This window comes from Papio anubis, chromosome 4 (assembly GCF_008728515.1).
Source record: "Papio anubis isolate 15944 chromosome 4, Panubis1.0, whole genome shotgun sequence".
Classification (NCBI taxonomy): Eukaryota; Metazoa; Chordata; class Mammalia; order Primates; family Cercopithecidae; genus Papio; species Papio anubis.
Genome location: NC_044979.1, coordinates 30,957,743 through 30,981,139, shown reverse-complemented (window position 1 = coordinate 30,981,139; position 23,397 = coordinate 30,957,743). Strand labels below are relative to the sequence as shown.

General features: G+C 35.6%; 1 protein-coding gene across 5 annotated transcripts; it reads right to left on the bottom strand.

The window, feature by feature from the left end:
* Positions 1 to 443: 443 nt before the first annotated feature.
* ZNF800 (zinc finger protein 800) lies at positions 444 to 23,116 on the bottom strand. 5 transcript variants are annotated; one of them, XM_009203814.3, is made up of 6 exons: positions 22,475 to 23,116; positions 21,912 to 22,030; positions 16,123 to 16,218; positions 7,579 to 7,722; positions 3,764 to 5,456; positions 444 to 2,220 (listed from the first exon to the last, which is right to left on the bottom strand). In XM_009203814.3, coding segments are annotated over exons 2-6 (1,995 nt in total). In that variant the 5' UTR covers positions 21,973 to 22,030; positions 22,475 to 23,116; the 3' UTR covers positions 444 to 2,219.
* Positions 23,117 to 23,397: the final 281 nt, after the last annotated feature.

The following is a 23,397-nucleotide window of genomic DNA, read 5'->3' as shown; positions in this document are numbered from 1 at the left end:
ATTAATCCAGCTATTATGATGTTTCCAATCTCTCTAATTTAGGCAAGTACTGACACAGTGCTATTTTTCCTACATGACCCAGATGAAATCTTTTGACAGCCCTAGAACTCTCATTTATTTCCTCCTGTAGATTCCTATTCTGTGGCCCCAGAATTACTACAGAGGCGACATACTGTGAATGGTCCTGTAGAAACAGGTGGGTAGAGTAAGGGAATTCTAGCAATGGGCTCCCCACCTCCAACATCAATTTTTCTTTCTTCTCTATAGTATTTAACAAGCAAGCAGAGAGGAAAAGGCTGGCATACAAATGAGAGGATGCTGCAAAGAGCAACCCCAAGCTTTTTAGGAATCCTCATATCTTTTCAGGGGTTATCCGCATTTATCTGGAAAATATCTTTGGAATATGTCTTGTGTGTAGGAATGCATAAAAGATAACACCTTGCAAAAGTCAAACATATAGGTTTAATAATGTGCAACTAATGAAGATGGCTTATAAATGAAATACCCACCTACACATTTAGTTCCCTAAATATATTATACTATTAGTTATTAAAGTTAGATCTATAAGTACAAATTTTCAATATGTTGGAAAGTAATTCTGTTTTTAAATTAAAGAGAAATTATTACTCTATTTCTTAGAAATAAAACTATCAGAATATAATTCAAGTGTAGCTGCTCATAGTCACTGAATAAGTTTAAATTTGATAATAAAACATTTAAGTTTCAACCAATGCACCTTTGCTGAAGCACATTTAGCTGAAATAACTTCGAGTCTGGTTTATTTCCATCACATATAGTACATTTTTCCAACAAGAGCATGTACATTCAATATAGAACATTTCCAGCAATAGTTACAGTCTTTCTAGTTTCCTTTCACAGTATATTTTAGTGCAAAGCACTGGGAAGGTAAATGTTTTTCTAGCTATAGAATCATTTTATTAAGACCTTGTGGATCTTTAACATTTTAAAATTTTATACAAAAAGTATATAGATGGACAGGGTCCCTCCTAAGTACAGGTGTGAACCTATATAAAAACATGGTATATTTTCTGCTGTACCTTTTATAATTATAATTTGACACAAATAACTAAAAAATAAAATATTCCCTAAAAAGTACAAAATATTGATACACAAAAACCTGCCCAAAATTTCATAAAGATAGATGTATTTCTGTTTTTCCTAAAATCTTGATTACAAAAATGGACAAGAATTAATCATTTTCTAAATTTTACAGTAGGAATCAAATATTATCTAAAGTGGTCCTTTAAGATTTTTCTTGGGAGAAAAAAAAATCAGGGCTTACACCCGCATCTTCCTTTTGTAGCAATATTTAAGGAAATAAACTAGTATCATAAGAAGTGGTTGTGCATGGATTGTCTGCATCCATAAAATATCAGTAAGCTATTTATTACCTTTATATTAACATTAGTAAATGTGTGGTCTTTAAAAAAATAGGAACTGAAAAATAAGGTTGCATCTATCATTAAAGTGCTTTGTATAAAATTTAAAGAAAAATAGGGGAATGTTTAATTTTCATAAAAACCTACATTTACAAGTGAAAAATGTAATAATCCATGCATGAAAATGAACTGGAACTTTCCTGTAGTATATATTTTAGGATGAAACTTTCAAACACTTAAGTGCTGGAGAACAAGCTAGAAATAAATGGATGTAAAAATAATTACAAATATTTAGTAAGCTAAATATTTATAATGTGCTGATACTATTTTGTCTTTTGTTCCTAACATATACTCACTAGAAAATCATATATCTATACAATTCAGATGAAAATGTTGCCAAATAAAGTGAAATAAAACTAAAATCACTAAGATATAAAGTCTTTGTCAATTAAAAATTGATATTTTCTTCAGGTTGTTGATCACTTAATCAACAAATTGTTTAGAGAACAAAATTTGTAACATTTTTGTAGAAACTGTAGACCAAATGCACAAGGTCAAGGGCGGTTAGCTGATGGACTGTGATGACAACATGTAATGTCACAGCTACTTGAAAGTGCTGGAATAGGCAGTGCCTTAGAAACAAGTGGTTAGATGGTTATATTTTAGTCAGAAAACAGCAGTTATAGTTGAATATTTAGAAAAATGTTTCTCTTTTTTTTCCTCTTAGTACCATTTGAAGATGTTTAGTGGTTCTAACACCAATTTAAAGTCTTTCCACAAAAATGAACTCCAAACCTTTTCGTACATCACTTGAAGTTATCTGAGGAGAAATGGGAATAAATGAACACTTTTGAGTTTACTAATAAAACCTTGTTTTTAAAATTACGCAACAGTAAATTACTTCTAAAAGATGGTTTCACCTCAAGTTTTCCACACAGATAAAAAAAATGTGTGATAATCAAACCACAACATTTGACCTACACAGCACTCAAACTAGTATTTTGCTTTAGAACCTGAATCTGAAACTAATTTAATACTCATTAAATACATTAAATGCCTTAATACAAGGGACACAGGTACAGAAGGTGAACTTTTAAAATATATATAGACTTGCGAAAACAAGTATAGCGAGTCTACTCATTTTATATTGCATTTTTTAAAAATCTCCGTTTGTTCCAAAACTTCTTTAAAAAGTAGTATTTTTGGCAGGGTGCGGTGGCTCATGCCTGTAACCTCAGCACTTTGGGAGGCTGAGGTGGGCAGATCACCTGAGGTCAGGAGTTTGAGATCAGCCTGACCAACACGATGAAACCCCATCTCCACTAAAAATACAAAATTAGCCAGGCCTGGTGGCTCATGCCTGTAATCCCAGCTACTTGGGAGGCTGAGGCAGGAGAATTGCTTGAACCCAGGAGGCGGAGGAGGCAGTGAGCCGAGATCGTACCACTGCACTCCAGCCTGGGCAACAAGAGGAATACTCCATCTCAAAAAAAAAAAAAAAAAAAAAAAAAAAAAAGCAGTATTTTTCTTTCTTCCAAATACGAATTTTAATTTTACTTTTCTTACAATGCACAACCACAAAAAAACCCTAGTTAACAATATTAACTATGTTAAAATTATCACCAAAAAGTTTATTAAAAAGAGAGGGAAAAATAAGAGCATCTGAAACCTAAATAAGCACTGTTTCCATAGATCAAAACTAAAAAACAGTAACTAACACACACTCCCAAGGAGAAGGAAAAAAAATCCAAACTTCTATTTACCAACTTTCCCCCTTTGCCTGGAAGCACTATGTTAAAAGTAAATGATAAATGCTAATCATTTTTAATTCAATTTGGGGATTTTTTTTCTGAGTGCAGCACTTTATTTAGCCGTCACAGATTAATTTTTACAATAATTACAGTGCCTCAAAATATTTTTTCCTATAATTATCGCCTTCACAAGTTCATTCTAATATATTTAACTTTCCTACAATTCATTAATTAGTAGACTAAGTCACTGAATCAAATTAAACCTGTGCAAAGTTAGTTAAACAGAAGACTTCTATTGTAAACATAAGCCAATATAAATGTATATATTTTACAACATTAAAAGGAAAGCACTGACCCTGTGCCATCTACCTATAACTAATTGCATTGTCCTGTGGAAGATAAGTTCTGAAGTTAACTTTTGTTCCCAAGCCACTGGAATAAAGGTCACTGAAGAGGTAAATGCAATATGCACATTACTCTTGCAGTTCCCATTGCCATGAGATATATGGAAGCAAACGTGTTAAAATGGAACCAGCTATAAATTATGGCCAAATGATTTTTTTTTTTAGTTCGATGGGGGGAAAAAAGCAAAACTCTGTAACTGTTCCTCACCAGACAAGAGCCTTAGATCTTGTACTTCGGCCTTTGGTTTTGTTTCCTTCAGGTGAATTGGAAGCATTTGCCTTATGAGTTTTCTTATGATGTTCAAGATAAGTCTTTTTGGCAAATGCCTTTCCACATTTATTGCATCTGTGAAGAGAAAAGTTTTTTGTGACTTTTACTTCAATACCGACGTCAGCTACTTCATACTTTTTACTAGGAGAGTTAGAAGTGCCATCATGTTTTGAATCACTATGTTTTGCTTCGTCCCTCGAAGGGCCTCTTTTTGCCACTTTATTTAGAACAAAATCAATAGGCTTTTTTATAGCTCTGATCTCTAAACTGGCTGTTATTTTCCCAAGATAACGAGATGACTTTTTATGAACCACAGTTATATGTCGTATCACATCGCGCTTCCGACGAGTTTCATAAGTGCAAAGAGGACACTTGTAGAATTTAACATAAATGTTATTTCCATCTGTGTGCAACTCGATGTGTTTAGTCAAGTTCTGTTTGGAAGTAAACTGACGTTTACAAAGTTTACAGTAAAGTTGCTTAAAGTCAAAGCCAGCTGAAAGTTTTGGTTTCCTGGTTTTTTGCTGGCCACCTGCAGCCGACGGACTAGTTGATTTAGGGCTTTCAGAGTCTTGTTTAACTTTATTTTTCTGTGCTGCCGGTGTGTTCTTTTTTTCATTTGAATGATTTGTTCCCTTTAATTCATTCTGTGGAGAATGGGTAATGGAAGGGGGTGAAGATTCTACAGAATCTGCTGGTTCAACTTTAACTTTTATTTCTGAACTGTTGGCAGTATTATTAGGGCCTTTCTCTCTTTTAGAGTTTGTTCCAGAAAGAGTTATCTTGTGGACAATTTGCATATGTCTTTTAAGCATTATTTGTGAACTATATTTCCTCTTGCAAAGGAGGCATTTGCATGCAGTTAAATTGTATTCAGCCTTTGAAGACGACTTTTGTTTTCGAGTCTTAAAAGATTTTTTAGGAGAAATAGAATCCAGGAACAAAGGTTGCCCAGGCTTTGTTGCTATATCAGGAGTAATTGAATCCCTCCTTAGTCCTCTATGAACTTCATCAAAATGCCTCCTTACATTCGCTTTTGTAGCAAATGATTTACAACATACTGGACAACTCCTACTTAATGGAACTAGAACATTCTTACTGTGTCCTTTAGAGGACTGGTTTGGATTCTTTCGTGTTTCAATGTACTTTTTTAGTTCTTCCATCTTTTTCTTGTGTACTTTTCGAATGTGACGGCGAACACCTCGTCTAGAATTGAATTCTTTTCTACAAAGACAACATATCAACTGGTGACCAAAATCAGAATTGTCAGAAGTTTCCAAGTCAGCCTGAGACTCCTGAGGTTGTTCATCACATGTAGGTGCAACTTCATCTGTAACAATCTCAACAGGAGGGGGCTCTACAGTTTCCACCTCTGTATCTGTAACCGGTACTGTTTTTGACTGTTCAGTGCTAGCTTCCTGTATTTGAACTTCGGTTTGTTCAGGAGTACTGCTTGACTCTGTGACTTCAATAGGATTATCAGTCCTCGAAATATATTGAAACACTGCATTTTGATTAGTTTCTATGGGTTCTAGCTTAATAATATATTCTCGTTTGTCCACACTTGGATATATGGCTTCTAGGAGATCATTTATGGCTTGGCTTTGTTTATCATTTACATCAGGAAGGTCTGTTAAGGAAAAAACAACATTTTAATCTGAAGTAATTAGCCTGCTCTAGTCCTCTAATATTTTAAGATATATGAACCTCTCAGAATCTATTATATTACCAGTTTATTTTTATAAGAGCATTATCTACTTTTCAATATTCTACAAAGACAAAAACTAGTATTAAACTAAAATTTCCTTTAATTTAAATTCTCATCATGATACACAAAAATGTTAAGGAACATATATAATCTGAAGGACCACTTTTGCTTCAAATGCACTTAATATAAAATATATAAGCACTTAAGTGTCCTAAATAATGATATTTCATATTTAGTCTGAACGTTTTAGACTAGCAAAGGCAACTCAAATTCTCATAACTCAAGATTGATAAAACAGCATAAAAATGTTACTACATAACCAAAAATGGTATTTTTTAGAAAACATAACAGCATTCCTATTAGCTTAATCCATAATAGTCTAATCTAATCTATTTGAGCATCTTATGAAAATGAAAGATTTGTAATAAAATACATAAACATAAATGGGATGATGTGTAGAAGTATTTGCTAAACTCAGTCCTATTACACGTCTTAACATGACACAATTTTACCAAAACAAATGATTAAAAACTATACAGATTTATTTAAAAACCGTAGGTAATTTTATTTCCTTGTACAATAATTACACCCTCTATAGGCAATCAACTATCCTATTGTAACAGAGTTGTCTAACACTGGTTAGGGTTCCACGTATTACTACTCTAAAATCTAGCTACAAATTTAGTACCAAATCTGGTATCTATACCAATCAGGAAGTGATTCATTATAGCTCTTCTAATCTATTCATTTGCTTCTTAAGATGAATAAAGTAGTGTCTATAAGAAAAATACTTTCACAAAAGTATTTCTAGAATGAGTATTGCCAAGACAAGTGCACAATAATCTAGCAAATCCATTTATCCATTTCACTCTATAAGTTAACTCTACAACTAAAAAATAAATAACTACCTAAAGACAAACTAATTTTCTACTAGTATTTTAATTTAAAGTTTAGATTTGGAATGAATCTCTACAGACTGCTTTTTAATTTGTATCTCAATGAGAGAATAGAAAGATCAAATAGTAGTAGGAAAAATTTCCAGGTAAATATAAAATTTTTATTTAATCAATGCTCTATAATATACTTTAAGCCAGCTTCATTATAATTAAAGCCATACTTATTTGGAGATTGCATTTCATACCGATCCCAAAACGGTTATGTTGAAAAATGCACAGAATCCACAATGCATCTATGGTATCAGACTGACAAAGTAAGTTCTATATTTTGTAAGTCAACAAAGAGTTAAATCCCTAAACAAGAAATAATAAGGTAACCCAATACTGAATTTTTTAAATTTACATTAATTCTTTAAAGAAAAAAAATACCATTAGACATATTGCCAGCTTAATCACACAAAGACAATATACTGCATTCAAAACAAACATTCTATTCCAGAAAGACTTTATATTAGTCTGCTATCTGCCTTTATCACATAAAGTTATACTGGATCTCAAGTTAGCCTGTAACATAATGTAATTTCTGAGAAAATGACTTATATAAATTTTTCTGAGAACAAAACTGATCTTCAAATCAAGACCTAGAAAACACTAGGAAGATTAATAAAGACTTTTTGATGCTCTCCACCATTCCCAAGAAATGAACAAATTTGCCTCATTCTTTGTTCTTTATTCCCAACTTTCTCATTTACTTAAGGGAAATCTAAATAAGTGATCAATCACATCTGGTTGCAAGTTGTTAAAGAAAAAAGGAGTAAAAAGAAATATCTATTTATGGCCCATATAAACATTCTAAAACAATATCCAATATTTTAATACAAATAAATATCCTCTTAAATCTAATCTCTTAAATGTCATCTTTAGGAAAACCCAAGTGGAAAGCATTGATATGAAAGTACCTAAGAAACTGAATGTAACATTGAGTCAAGTATTTAATTTTATTCTCCATCTCCACCTAAAAATTATCTGTAACTAGACATCATTATCAAATTATCAGTAACTAGATACCATTTTAATGCAAATGTATAGTTGCAGTATAAGAATACTTAGCTGTAAAATGCATAACTGAATATATGAAAAAAACTTACTGTCATCCATCTGGAGACTTGGTGGGCAGTAGAATTTTTTATGGGTAATTAAATTTGGTAATCCTCTGAAGAGACTGCGGCATAACTTACATTCAAAAATAGTGTCCACATCTTTTAATAAAATATGCTTAAGTTGTTTAGTTCCTGAGAGAAAAAAGAAAAGAAAAACTTAACACAAAAGGTAACTTTAACATGCACTTTTAAACTGGACTACACTGTTGACAGACCAAAAGTGCAGTTACTCTTTGAAAACAAAATATAGGCATTGCCAATTTCTACCACAGTATATTTAGAACTACGTTACAGACTAAATTCTAAGCAAAACTCTACTATCATTTGGAAATCAGGACAACTAAAATTGATGCTTCGTTCCCACTTCAGCAGCCAATTAATTCTTGATATATCCCAAGGCAGTGGTTCCAACATGAGGTTAATCATTACAATGAGCTGGGAATAAAGATGTGCACAGCCCTCCCCTAGAGGTTCTGATTTAATAGATTTGGAGTAGGGCAGAAAAATTAAATGTTCCCCCATTATTCCCTGGCAAACTTTTTGGCTGGTTCTTTCAAGCTCTTTTCTGTATAAGGAAGTAAGCAAGGAGTTTTTCAATACATTTTCCCCTGATTCCTTAAAGAAAGTCAAAACTGTATGACAGGATTGCCTGTGACTTTTCTTTTTAAATTCAGTTCAAATTACTTCAGGTTCTGGGCCAACATGGGATTATGGCTATTTAACGTGATTCTCTACAGAGTAGAGAATCTTTGTCCATAGTGAGACATAATTTTGAACTTTGCTTACGCCTCTTGACAGCACTATAAATTCATTCAAAGCCTTTCTCCCTTAAAACACCCCAATTACAATTAATTATTGACATAATCACTAGTTTAATGCCTATCTTCTCTATAGATTATACACTCCAAAGCAGCCAAGAATAAGCCTTATTTACAAGTGTAACATATTCAGTTCTTACCATGCTCAAAAACTATTTGTTGAAGAAACGCTATTAATCTACGGAATCTAAGTACTATGAAAGAATATCTTTAGGCAGAGAAAAAATAAATGGCAAAAAGCACCCGATCTTTAAAATAAACACATCCATCAGAAATAAAATACAAACGAAAGGTCCTTAGTCACTATTTTCCTACAGCTCTTTGCCACAGGTAAGGTGGCAAAACTGATCTGCAGTACTTTACTAATTAATGTACCTTTACTTTCCTCAAATTAAAAATTTTTTTTAAATGACAATATATTGACTTGAACAGGAAAAGACCCAAGTACCCTGAAAAATATCCTTAAGACTGTCGAGGTGCAAAGTGTTGTGTCATTTAAGAAGCATTTAACCATTTAATAAGCACTGGGACTACTAAAGAGTATCAACTATCTTAGAAGAATAATTAATATAGTAGGGTCTATAAAAGTTAAATAGCTCAGATTCAATCTTTTGCAATCTGTTTACATTTAATCTTTGAAGTATATTTTATCATTTTGAAAACGATGATAAATCATTTCCCCTACCCCAACATACACACACAGGGTGGGGGAGAGAATTATTGTTGATCCAAGCATTCAAAATTCTACTGCAAAAAAGTTACCAGGTTATCACAACTTTACTAAGTCTTGAGAGATTCCAAATCTGATATTATCTACTTCTGTGACCTTAAAAAGCTTTATAATCTTTGTACTTTGGTTTACTCATGTTGTAAAATAGAACAAACCTAACCAAACCTAAGTTGAAGAATTATTAAAGAAAATATGAACCTAAATCCCAGGGAAATTATATACTTGAGTTTCTACTGGAAAAAATGTATAGAATAAAATAATTTCTACCATTTCACAAATCCAAATCTATGTTTACTCCACTAGTCCTTATTACCACAAAATCTGAAAACATAAATTTAAAAAGATTCAGAGAATAGCCTGAGTGTTTTTCTTTACATAAAAGTAAATTCTCATATATATATTTCTGAAGTCCATTTCACATTACAAAATATCCTGGCAACGGACTGCTAATATCTTTAGCTCATAGTTAACTTCATAAGTGAGTGACAAACTATGAGAGGTAGACTGATTTTAGAAAATGCTTTGGCTCAGCCTCTCTAACTGACCTATATATAGTTCTCAGGAAGTGTAGGTGAGTATAGCAGCAGTGGGAAGAAAACAGGAAACTTTTGTACACTGATTCTAAACTACAAAACCTGCTAGACCCATAAAACAGATTCAGTTCTGCCTTTAAGGATAGTCAAAAAAGATTGAAGAGGAACGCCAAAACATGTGAACTAGGTTTAACTTAAGAATTCAACTTAAGATTTAAATAGGATACATGTACATGGCTGCAGATTTAAAGCATAAAGTAATCAGTCTGTAAACAACATAAGGTTATACATAAAAAATAGTCAAGTGTAAAATATAAGACTGCATCCCTAAATCAGACATATCACTTTGCCTACCAGGTTTTCAATCACAGAAAAATAAAGAGGCTATCAGTTTCTTAGCTAGTCCTAATTATACAGTTAGTTATATTCAGTAGGGACTGTATATTTATTCTCAATAAACATCCAAAAAAAAGTGTTTGCCTCTAACCTTAACTAATCAATCTTAATTATCAATCACAAATGCTTCCCCTTACCCCCGCCACCCCCTCTCCACACACACACACACACACACACACACAGAGAGAGAGAGAGGGAGAGGGAGAGAAAGTGTGTTATTGTTGATCCAAGCAGTCCAGATTTCTTTCAGGTCCACAGATACACCAAATGTTCCCTTTCCCTCACTTTTCAGGCCTTCACCTATGTTTTATCCTCTCTGACTATAACGTTCTCCCACTTTCCTGATCTGATTCACTTCTAATAATCCTTCAGATCCCAGTACAGATGTCACTTCCTCCAGGAAGCCTTCAATAATCAACTTCTTGTTTGTTGTTGTTGTTGTTGTTGTTGTTGTTTGTTAAAAATCCTTCACCTACACTCTCATAGCACACTAGACACCTATACTAGCTTATCCACAATTTTGTAATTAATTACTTTTCCATATCACCATTAAACTGGAAGATTAGAACAGAGAAGATAACTCTGATGCTCACCATCACCCCAGCCCTCAGGATAATGTATGACTGACATTTGCTAAATGAAATACTACAGAGCTCTATGTATAAAAAAAACCTTCTCTAAAAATAAGATTTTTTAAATCTATGTTAACTGAGGAGTCAAAAATGAGACTTTAAAACTTTTCTAATTCCACTTACATATTTAACAAACGAGAAAAATAAGGTATGTCTCAGTCCACAAACAGATAATAAAAGTTTTTCCCTTAGCTTCAGTCACCATTTAAGATTTTGTTATTTTTTCCCATGGAGACGGAATGACTTTATTCAAAGTCAGCTACAATTTTCTGATTGCTCTGCTCACTTACAATTGGACACAGCCAATTCTAAGTGCCTCTGTCAATAGCTAAAACTTCCTGTCACCTGAGACAACAGACACGGTCATCTAGACAGCAACATAAAGTTCCTCCACAGCTCTTGATGCTGAGAAACAGACAGCCATGCTGACTTCCTTCTTTTCCTATATTGCTCTCTTTCTTGCCTGAGGGTTTTAAATTATCTTAGAAATCACCACTTAATGCTTACATAGATCCAGCCCTCCAAAGGAAAGGCTTTTGATAGCTAAAGATTAATGACTATATATATTCCAGATTTTCACACATAATAGGTGCTCAATAAAAACTACTTAAACTTCATCAAGGGTTTATCTTGTGTTATTCTTTAATAGCAAGTGCACTGCATGTACTGATGAAAATGTTTAAAATATGTTTTCAAAAGGAATCAGTATTCAATTTTACATTAGGTTGGGTGGCAGTCACATTACAATATGACAATATTAATTCTAACTCTTCTATGCTAGACAAAGATAAAGTTTCATTTTCTTAATGCACTGACATTTTGGTCAATGCCCATTTTAAGTGATGACAAGAATGTTTCTTAAATGGTATACTGCTTGCTTACTATTGGCTCAAACATAAACTCAATCTTCTTTAGGATGACCACTTAATTACAATATCATCCAAACACTGCAAGCAAATAAATGTACGTTCCTCATCACAACTCCTGAAGGAAATTTCTTATTGATCATCCTTAACATAAGGATTCAAAGATACAAAGAAAACTTAAGAAATTGAAAGTTTTGTCCTAAAACTATCACCTATAAGGGTTGGTTAAAATATATATATATGTGTTCATTATACAGCACTGCCACATACCACAATAAACTTATAAGTAGAATAAAATTATCTTATGGCGGCACCTACTTTGGGAATCTTTTAGTTTAATCTAACAAACACTTACTGAGCACATATTAAATACCAGGTTCACTGTTACTCACTGGAAATGTGAAAGATACAGTCTTACCCCCGCTGAGAAACTCACAGACCAATATAAACAGTTGTTGTCTTGGGAACGTAACACCAGATGACATGCTTTGAATATGAATGTAAGGAAAACCAAATCTACTTTTTTCTTATTAAAAAAAAAAAAACTAGTCCCATTTTAAATTTCCTATAACTGCTATGTAACAACAAAAAAAGAAAAAGCCATCATAAGTATTGCATTCTCCTATGTACCTCAGAAAAATCATGTCCACCCTACGCTTTGCCTTCAGAATCAGGACTGAAGCATCACCATTCAGTCAGAGATTAAACCAATTGCAATTAAAGTTGTTTTAAGGAGGAAAAAAAAAAGCCTAAGTTAAATGACCAAACCCAAATTTAGAAAGATAATGACAGCAAACATCACATGAAGCTAATTCTCATTTTTCATTACCATACTATTAAAGTTATAATTTATTCCTCCCTGAGTCAAAAAAAGAGTTCCCCGCATGTACTGCTCTAACATATTCTACATGTAGAATCTTTTTTCTAAAAATTATACATTTCTCTTCTTACAATATTATATATTTCAAGAATTTAAAAAGAAGATGTCAGCTTTATATTAAAGACCAGTCTTGAACACCATACAAAATTATTATCCTTCTCTTTTCCCCTCATTTTTCTCTGTCTAACCATAGGGGCATTCCATAGTTCCTTTGCCTCTAGCAGACAACTAAGAGATTCTGAAAGAATACTGAACTCAACTAAACCAATTTAATAAACACATAAAAGACATTTAATAGACATGTAAAGGTAGTACACTTTTTATCTGCTATTTAAAATTTTGTTTTGGTTTGGGGAGAGAGGTCAAAGAGGAAGGAAGATAAACTGAAAGTGTTATAGAGAGGAGGGAAATTTGAAGACACCAAATTACAAACATGATCCTAGCAGGACAACACAGCCAAAGCAAGACTACACAAAGGGTAAGGCACAGTCAAGGTAGTACAAGAAACCAGTGGTTCCGAGCAAACAGCAGGCCTCAAGTCAGCCAATCATCAGGAATTTCCAAGAGGAAAAACTGCAGCTGCAAAACACACAGGCTTCCTAAAAAATGATGCATCTATCTATTGACTGATATCAACAATAGTTGACTCTACAGTTAATAAAGCAAAGGTACACAAGAGTATGCAGAGTCAGCTACCATTCGTGTTAAGAAGAAAATGAGGGATATATGTTTGTATATGTACAAAAGGTCTCTGGAAGAAGACACATAAACCATGTAGCAGTGTTGCCTGAGCAAAGGGGAACTGAAGAACAGAATAGCATAGAAACTTATTTTTTCCTCTATACCCTTCTGTACTTTACTATTTAAAATCACAGACATGTATTACTTATTATAAAAAGAAAAACCCATTTAATTTAAATTTGCAAGTTAAGCAGACTAATAAAGGGATACCAGAAGTCCGTAAGAATTTGTCATTTCAATCCAAGAAAACAGTTCAAAGCAAAAGCTGAAGTATCAGGCAAACAGGATGAGTTAAAACTGGTCAAGCAGTCAGTATAGCACACATGGAGTGGTGGACATTAAAAATGAGTCAACTCCTTCATAAGACAGAACCTTTTATGAACTTCTAGCTTGCATAGGAATTAATACCTGGTCATAGACAGCCCAGTGTAGGCAGAAGGTGAGACATAAAAGCAGATGATACAGCAGCTGAAGATAACTATCTGAGCTTGAAGATAAAGGTAGATAACCTAACATGTTACTACTGTTCAACCTGATTTATACCCTGTTATGACTTAACTGATTTATACTCTATAGGTTAACAAGAGCAAAAGCATGGACTTCAGGGTTCTATCTTCAAATATCTGTCAAAGATATATAGCACCACTAGGATAGTTCTTTAAATGCAATGTATGTGACCTAATTGTAATGGAAAGAGTCTAGAAATAGATGAGTCATTGAGGGTGTACTTGGGAGTAGAGTGGAATAGGAAGAACAGAGCCTCAGAGCTAGAAGGGATCTTTGTCCCCAAGTTATACAGTCCAGATTTCCGTACCATTCTCCCAAGGTTTTAGTATCAACTTAAATGCCTTAGTGCTACAGAAGGGCTACCATAGTACACATTAGATTAACCAGAAATGCAACAGATTACTATCTTGAAGATATTAAAATTTCTTAGTTACAGGATACAGTAATGAAGTAAAATAATTTTTTTAATCCAAAATTAGTTTCTTTGTACCACTCAGCATATTTCTAAATCACCTCTAACTTAAACTGTTGTGTACTCAGAAAATTAAAATAATAGTATTTTCAGAATTTGCCTGAATAAAATATAACTCAAAAGGCAAATTTGCTGATATCATTTTAAAAGGAATGCAATTCAAAACATCAACATAAAATGGCTTTGGAATTGCACCATTTCAAATTACTTGTTTCACTGCCTCACTTCTTTAGCTAAGAGAGTAAAAATACGACAAAAAACAGAGAACAGATATGATCACAACACAATAAGAAAATAATTAATTTAATTTTTAAATATCTGCCTTCTAAAAAAGACTCCAAAAATCTTTTTAAATTCTGTACCCCCACAGATTTTGGGTACAGGTTCTTGTTCAAAAGACAGTTTTTTAACAAGTCAAAGCACTTATGACTTAACTAATTCTAACTTCTTAATAAAAAAACACTATAATAAACTAACACAGTATAACTTCATTAATTCCAAATTAAGAATTTTTAAAAATAAACCTATAACAAGTAATATTACTAAATATGAAAAGCTATTGCTCTCATTTCCATGGTATGAGAAAGAACCAAAAAATCCCTTTAAAACTCTATTCTAAAAGTAGCTATATTTTTTCTGTTATGCCAGAAATATAAATACTGTCCCTAATAAGTAAAATTCTATTTTAATTGAACTTATCACAACAAAATTTGACCTATAAATTATCTGTTAGTCGAGTGCAATTAATTATCAAAAGTAAAAATCAAACAACAAAAAAATCCCTAAAACAGTTTGTACCACCATCCAATATAAGGATAGGCACTTGGTATACACTCAATACTTCCTAAATTAAATATAGATAAAAGCAATGCCATGAGTACTACAGATGAAAAGTCTAAGAAATGGATCTTTTGGAGAGTCAGAGAAAAAATAAATGTTTTAATTTAGATTCTATTTCTTAGAATCCTAAAGTAAAGCAAATATATGATTCCCCCTTTATAACAATTTAGAAACAAGCATCTCAAAAAATTTCTCATGAATACAAAACAAGTAGTTACATATGAATCATTTTTTCCTTTGAACCTCAGAAATTTTTCATTAAGGTAGTTAAGATTTAAAATAATGACGAGGTATTCTAATCCTCTAAGTGTTCATCAGTCATATTTATTTGCTTGTTCACATTTGAGTGAATAGTCTGCAATGTCAGAGAAGTCAAATATACAAGGGGTGGCCAAGTGGATTATAGGAATCACAGCAACCTAACATCTTACTGATAACATAGGGGTGCTAACAGTTCCCAATCATTTTACATGTTGTAAGTAACACTTATTTTAAAACACTGGATTGCAATTACACAATTATATTTATTATAAAGCTAATTCTTATTATCAGCTAACGAAAATAAAATCTAAGCAAATGTATCTGAAGATATCAGGGCGGGAATACTGTCTTTCTTCTATCTTGTGCTCTATTAAAGATACCAAAACTCCACAAACTCAAGGGTTAGGGAGAAGAAGGCGAATCACATAAACATAAATAAGGTAATTAATTTAGAACAAGTGACATCTCAGACACTCTAAGTAATCTACTGTACCAAAGCTCATGAACACCCAGAATAATTTACTGCCTTTTGAGAGTTTACACAAAACATGCCACAAGATATCAATGGATCTTTAAGAAGTGCTTTACCAGAAAATACACCACATAATATATTTCTTTAAATCATACTAAACAAATATATTTTAAAATTAATATACCATATATAGTACTGAAGAATAATCTCTAGATCAAGTCAATATTTATACATCCACTTTTTTAAAATATGAAAATTTTAAATATTCTATAAAGAAAGCCAACATATACATTTTAATGTTTTTTAAAAATTACTTCTAAGGACTTCTAGGTAGTTTTTAACTACTATGTGAAGATTGAAAAATACATCCTAAAACATTCATACCTGATCGAAAGCACTCAATTATTTGCTGAATACCAGATTTGGATGTCTGTAGTGGTTGCTGTAACAAAGGAGGATCTCCAGGTTCCAGGATATAAACTACATGGAAGACAAACACCCACCCCAATCCCCACAAAAAAAGGGTTATTTAAATCATTTACTATTAAAGTAAAACAATGGCTTTCTACAATTACATTAAGGATAATCACACTTGTGCCCGCACACATACACATATATATAATATGTAGATATACATGTAATTAACCATCATCTTTGTAAGGCAAAATGAAACAATGGAGAAAAAAACTAAAACTATTCTCCATTAAAGGCTAAATTAAGGCTACTTAAGGCTAGATATTAGGTTTCAATACAAAGACTTTACTATTTTGGTATTATTTAGTACACATTCTTCATGTTTGCCTTTTTATTCCCCTTGAAGAGGAACCACTACATTTAATCAAAATTCTAAGGCAATGGTGGCCTAGCCACACTTCATAAACCATTCCAAAATCCTTTGGATAATCTGGTATAACTCTGGATATTTATGAGCAAAATGTCAAAAATCACTGCCTAAAGAAATAACTGAACAAGTGCACAATGATGGATGCAGAATAATGTTCACTGTAATGCTCTGCAGCACTGTATATAATTGAGAGAAATTTCAAACAACTTAAAAGTCTCTTAATAGTGACCAGATTAAATAAACTATGAAATGTCCATAGAACAGACTTTTTCATGGCTGTTAGAAAGGATGAGCTAGTTCTATGTGTATTCACAACAAAGCATGGCAATAATTGTTAAGCAACAAACACAGGTTATAGAATATGATCCTATTTACATTAATACATAGGTACATGCAGAAATTTATAAATTTAATATATATTTCTGTATATGTACAAATGCTGTTAGGGTGGATTTTCAGGGATGATGTTTGCTTTCTGCCTCATACTTCAATGCTGCTTCAGAGTCTGGTTTTTAGAAGTATGCATTTTAGAAAGAACACATTTTTACAGTAAGTAAAACTAATCTTTCCATTTTAAAAATTAAAAATTTCATTTTTACATAAAGAGGTTTATATTATCCCTAATTCCCAAGATTCTCAGATTTGTAGTATAGATACATACTAAATTACAGTAATATGAATAAAGGCAAAAGAAAAGGAAAACTGGGTTTCTTCATCAGTTATCAAATAGAGATGGTTGTCATGGAGAAAAACTGACCATTTTAATTATCTCTTTTTTAAATATGCTATAATGTTCTACTCAACTATGACCATCGTAACGCAGGACCATCTGCTTAGGGTGAGGAGAAATGAAGGGTGATTTCAACAGCGTGTGCTACTCTTGCTTCAGGGTTTAGGCTTGGACAGTACTTAGCTTTCTGATAAGGGGGCTAAACTAGCCTACTGTATTATGTATATAGATACAGGCTTAGATTCTCCTTTATGCTTCAAATTTAGTGCTCAGTGTACACAAACAAGAAGAATGATGTTTTGGCACCAACTCATTTCATCAAGCAAATTTTCCCCAATTTTTTTTTTTTTTTTTTTTTTTTTTTTTTGAGACGGAGTCTCGCTCTGTCGCCCAGGCTGGAGTGCAGTGGCCGGATCTCAGCTCACTGCAAGCTCTGCCTCCCGGGTTCACGCCATTCTCCTGCCTCAGCCTCCCGAGTAGCTGGGACTACAGGTGCCCGCCACCTCGCCTGGCTAGTTTTTTGTATTTTTTTTTAGTAGAGACGGGGTTTCACCGTGTTAGCCAGGATGGTCTCGATCTCCTGACCTCGTGATTCGCCCGTCTCGGCCTCCCAAAGTGCTGGGATTACAGGCTTGAGCCACCGCGCCCGGCCTAATTTTCCCCAATTTTAAGAGACACTTGGCCTGGTGCAGTGGCTCAGGCCTGTAATCCCAGCACTTTGGGAGGCTGAGGCAGGAGGATTAGTTGAGCCCAGCAGTTCAAGACCAGTCTGGCAAAATGGCAAGACCCCATCTCTACAAAAAATACAAAACTTAGCCAGGCATGGTGGCTCATGCCTGTACTCCCAGCTACCTGGGAGGCTGAGCTGGGAGGATCACTTGAGCCCGGCAGGCAGAGAGGTTGCAGTGAGCTGTGATCACGCCACTGCACTCCAGCCTGGGCAACACAGCAAAATTGTCTCTAAATTAATTAATTAATATAGGTGTATTTTAGATTAATTAAGAACATACACACACACACACACACACACTCATTTTGAGAATGTCTGACATTGGCACTAACTGCAGTGATTAAGAACATAAGAATCCAGACCTGGACTGTCTGTGTTTAAATTCTTTTTCTGCCATTTACTAGATACAATTAGGGCAAATTAAACTCTCTGATTTCTCTTTTCTCAGATCTAAAATAGAGATTTTCGAAGTACTTAAATTACAGGGTTGTATAGGGGTTAAATAAGCTAATGCAGGTCAACTGCTTAAAACAGAATCTGGGACATAGTAAGTGCTCGATAAACATTCTACCATCACTATCATCAACATGTATCCATCAACTGCTTTCCTGACACCAAAAACTAAAAAATCTTTTTTCAAAATCAAAGAGAATTAAACCTCTTAGGAAAACAGAAGTTTGTAAACAGACCAGTATCATATACTTGAATAAATTGATTTCTCCTATTTGTACATTATAGCAACTGGTAACTACTTACAAAAAAGAAATGATAACTACAAAACAGAGGGTGAAAACCCACACAACTGTAAAAAACTAAATGCTTCAAAGTCTCCCTCTATCAGTTATAAGAATTCTGGAATTGGAGAATGAAAAAACCAAAATAAATAAGGGATGGATACTGGGAAAAACAGACTCTTCTCCTTAGGGCTCCTTCATTTACAAAGGTGTTCCAGAAAACCTTCTATATAAATACACCAACTTCCACTTCCACATGACAGCACCTCATTTTAAAGCTAAAGCAAAATATTCTTACCTATCACCCTCAGAACACTGCTACCACCAGAACACATACACATCCTGAGATAAGATTCAAAATAAGCCCGGGATTAGCTTAGCTGTGCCTGGACACAACCACTTGGTATACACATCTGTGTAGCTCCCACTCTAAAGAAACAATTCTTCCTTCACTTGAAAACATACTCTCAACTCTAGAAAACTTTATTATATTAATACTTTATAAAATTGCTTCTTACATATCCTATCATCCTCCCAATATCAGACCCACCCAGGTTACATGATCATTTAGGGGGAAAAAAAAAAACTTTCTCTAACCAAAAAACCCAAATCCTCAGAACATCTTTCCTTACACTCTTCCAAAAACACACTTCCCAGAATATAACACTGACTTTTGTAAGAGTCTCTCCTCCCTTAAAACAAGGCCCTTAAAACATTCTTCTACTTACGATGTGTGGGACTTGCTTACAAATACTAGGGGAAGAGAGAGTAGGTGGAAGGTAGACAGAGTGGTTAGGGGAAGAGGGGAGGAAAGAACATAGAAGAAAAGAGATTGTCCATGTAACAACAACTGATGGAGTTGTGTGATGGTTACATCAAGTTCCTCATATCATCTAGTTTTGAAGGTTTGGAAATTTCTATTAATAAAATTTTAAAACATAACTAAGAAAATACATACACCGTCAGGGTTATAGTGCCACCCTTCACTATAAATTGACCTATCTCTTCAAGGCAGAATGGCCTCATCAGGAATATACCGATCTCCTCTGGAGACTCATCCAGTATTCATAATCCAAATGTGGACAGATTTTTATTAAACATTATGTCATCTTCCCTCCATCTGTGGACGTGCTCTTTTAAAAGCTATCACACTACAACGTATTTCTTTCAGTCCTGGAAATATCCTACCCACACAGCATATACCTTCCCCTAAAATAATGACAGTGAACTACCCTATAAGTTAACAAACTTCTAGCCTTCCATTCAACAAAATTCTCAGAAAGTTTGATTCAAGCTAAGAAGGCAAGGAAACAGTAACTACTGTTGACGTGATAAGTCTGAAAATTAACCTGCATGGAAAAAGTTTCTAGTAAAAGATGATGAAAATTTTAAACTAATACAATTTTATCCGAGTTTCTGCTAGTTGGAGAGAAAAAAAAAAAAAAAACAAGCAAAAACATTTCAATACACATTAAAAAGTTCAAGTCTAGAAAACATCTTTAAAAAGACATTAAAGTCTTCAGAAAACTTCCATTACCAGAACATACTAAAAAAGGTATAATCACAAATTAGTTTCTTTGTTTACTTCTTTATGTCTATCTCTTCCCACTCAAACATTTTATTAAAAAAGGACCTTATCTGTCTGGTTCACCACTGATATCCCCATTGCCTTCGACAGTGCCTGGCTCTCAATAGGTGTTCAATAACAATTTGTTAAAGAAATGAATGATCAAATAAATTTCTTCCTAAATAAGACGGTTTCATTAACTAATTCAATTTCAATGATTAGAAGTGTTCTCAGAAAAAAGAAAAAAAAAGCTAGACGAAAAGGTCAGTGGAACATGAGTTTAAATGGCATTCACATCTGTATAGTTCAAAACTAGCAAACTCCATTCAACATCAGTAAAACATAAGTGATATATCTGCAGTTCAAATACACAAAATATGCAATGTGAAAGGGTCCTGAAAGTTAAACAGGTTAAAGCAGTTCAATAGAAACTGGATCCCATCCAAGGATTGCCTGTTTTATTAGTAGAGGTAAGTTATTACTGATCTCAGCAAAGTACAGTAGAGATAGGGTTGTAGTACGAATTTTATCCTCATCTGTAGCAAAGTTTTCTTAAAAAGGAAGCTCTTCCCTTCTACTGATGACATTTTTTTCCATTAATCAGAAAATTACCTAAAATGAACTCTACTGTGATAAAATCCAAGCACGTAAGTGCAGTTAAAATATTCCAACAAAAAGCAAGCAAATGCATTAAAAATCTAATAACTTTTAGGTCAAAAATAATGATAAACATCTGCCTTTAATTAGAATAGCACAGTCTTTATTTGATTTAGTGATAGTATGCATTCAATGATTCCCTTTTAAGTTACACCTTTTAATGATTGCCATAAAGCATATCAAAGTTCTAGGTAGAAAAAACTGTCAACAGTATATCAAGTTTATCAAATAAAAGTTTGCTATTACTCTTCATGACAGTCCGAAAAACAACTTTTTCATATGATAAATTCAACTAAAGGAAGTTTCATTCCATAAAATACCCTGGAAATAATTATGTATTCTACCTAAATAAAAAAAGAGATTTCTCTTTTATTTTGCAATATAATATGTTCCTGCCCAAGAAATTTTTTTAAAGGTTGCACTTAGCAAAACCTGATTCTCCCAATGAGTTCAACAAACTTTTAAAACCCAAACTAAACTCACTTTTAGGCTTTCAGAACTACTTGTTGATAAAAATGCCTAAGAAACTTTTAATTTTTAAAGTTTCAGTGAAACAATTTCAGGACAACAAATCTAGTATTCTACGTTTTCCTTTCTCCTGTTTTAAACACTTACAGACCATAGGAGTATATTAACCGCAGGATGCCTTGAAAGAGAAAGAAAAAAGACTGAGCGACTGATCTTGTGGAAATGATTTAAGGTGACACTTGCAGTACTTTTTTTAAGGGATCAAGCAGGGGAGACCTCTTGTTTGTACAAGCTTTTAGCTTCATAACTGGCTTATGCTGGGGAATATTATAGCCTGCTTAAGAATAACTACTGGGGCAGGAGGAAAAAAAAAACTAAAAAGAAAGAGAAGGCAGAGTGGCTCTGATGGAGGGCAAAGCAACTGGGGATGAAGAGGGGTCTACCTGGTTCACAGCATCCGTGATGATGGTGGTCAGTCTGACAGTATTTGTCCCTTAAAGGCATTTTCAGTGGACTCGACCTACTTTCCTTTCACTGTAAGAAGCTCTTCATTGCGGCGTGGCTGTTGAAAGAAGCACAAACCCGTCACTCGCCCTGAACTTCCTGGGGGGTACTGGTTGCATTTTCCAGATACGTTCCCATCATCAGCCATCCGTTTTCCCTCCACGGACCCGCACCTCCCTCTCGAAAAGAAAACAGAAAGACGCACAAACCCTCCTGCAGCCCAAACTCCCCACACAGGTTCATCGCCCTACCCGGAAACGCAGCTTCGGGTGCGCAACGCAGGGCGAAGGCCTGGCCAGCTGCGCGGGCGGCTGCGGCCTCGCCGTCCCGGGCGGGCGCGCGGAGAGGGAGCGCGGAGCGCGGCGGGCACCGCCGGGCTCTGAGACTACGGAGGTGCCGCTCCCGCCGACTGCGGGCTCACGCCGCGCCCTCCCGCTACGCACGTGCGTTGGGGTCTCCCTGGCGGAGACCCCGTTCCCACAACCAAGTGCGCCCAACTTACTCAACTCCTAGGGCGGGCCGGCGGGCGGAAGGAAGGAAGGCAGGCCGGGCAGCCGCGGGGACAGCCTGGCGTGGGAGGCTGCTGCGGGCCCCACCTGGCGCAGCCTCCGCTGACCACGCGAGGGAACCGGGACTCGGGCCCGACGCGTTCCCAAAGAGTCCCCGCGGGCGCTGACGCGGAAGCGCCACAGCTCACCACGTCCCTCCGCGGGCCGAGGCGACTGCGGCGGCGGCTTACGGCGTCCTCCGCGCTGTGTGGCTAGGCGGGTGGCGCGCGGGCGGAGGCAGTTGACAGGAGGAACCGCCCGGCAGCAGCCGCCGCCGCCACCGAAGGAGCCGGAACCGGAGCGGGTAGGACCTGAGGCTCCCCTCGCCGGGGCAACGGCTGCCGCCGCAGCCCGGGTCCTTCCAGCGCCGCTCCACCTGCAACGGTCCCTCAGGCTTTAGGAGAGGGGCGGGGAAGAATGGGGGTCTCCCCCCACCTTGGGCCTTTTCGGTGGTAGTTGTTGTTTCAGGAAACTTTATTAAGTCAGTCTCTCTTTTTCTCTGTCGTTCCCTCCTCCGGAGAGCCCGAGCTACCGCCGCGGAGCGCGTAGGAAGGGGGAAGCAGAAACTCTCCGGCAGCGACAGGGAGCGACTGACTGACCCCGGACGGAGATGGGGCGAGGGCAGGAAGTGACAAGCTCACCGAGTGGGTGGGGGGAGTGTGGCCGGCACGCCCGGGAGCGCCGCGCGCATGCGCCCGGTCGGAGCCCCCGCTTGTTGGGGAGGCGACGCGCTGTACCCGCTGCGGCCGGTTGGGAGGGGACCGGGTCCGCGGGCGCGAGGGCCGTGTCCAAGGGGAGGGAACCGGGGCAGGGGACACCAGGGCCGCGGCCGGAGTCTCGGGCCGACCGAGAGCCGAAGCCCAGGGTGAGGTGTGAG

Coding starts and splice junctions, on each gene's coding strand:
- ZNF800 (XM_009203813.4), bottom strand. CDS start 21,972: ATGCCTTTAAGGGACAAATACTGTCAGACTGACCACCATCATCACGGA. Junction 16,219..21,911: donor TCACGGATGCTGTGAACCAG/GTAGACCCCTCT, acceptor TCTTCCATGTAG/TTTATATCCTGGAACCTGGA. Junction 5,457..7,578: donor AAGTCTCCAGATGGATGACA/GTAAGTTTTTTT, acceptor TTTCCTTAACAG/ACCTTCCTGATGTAAATGAT.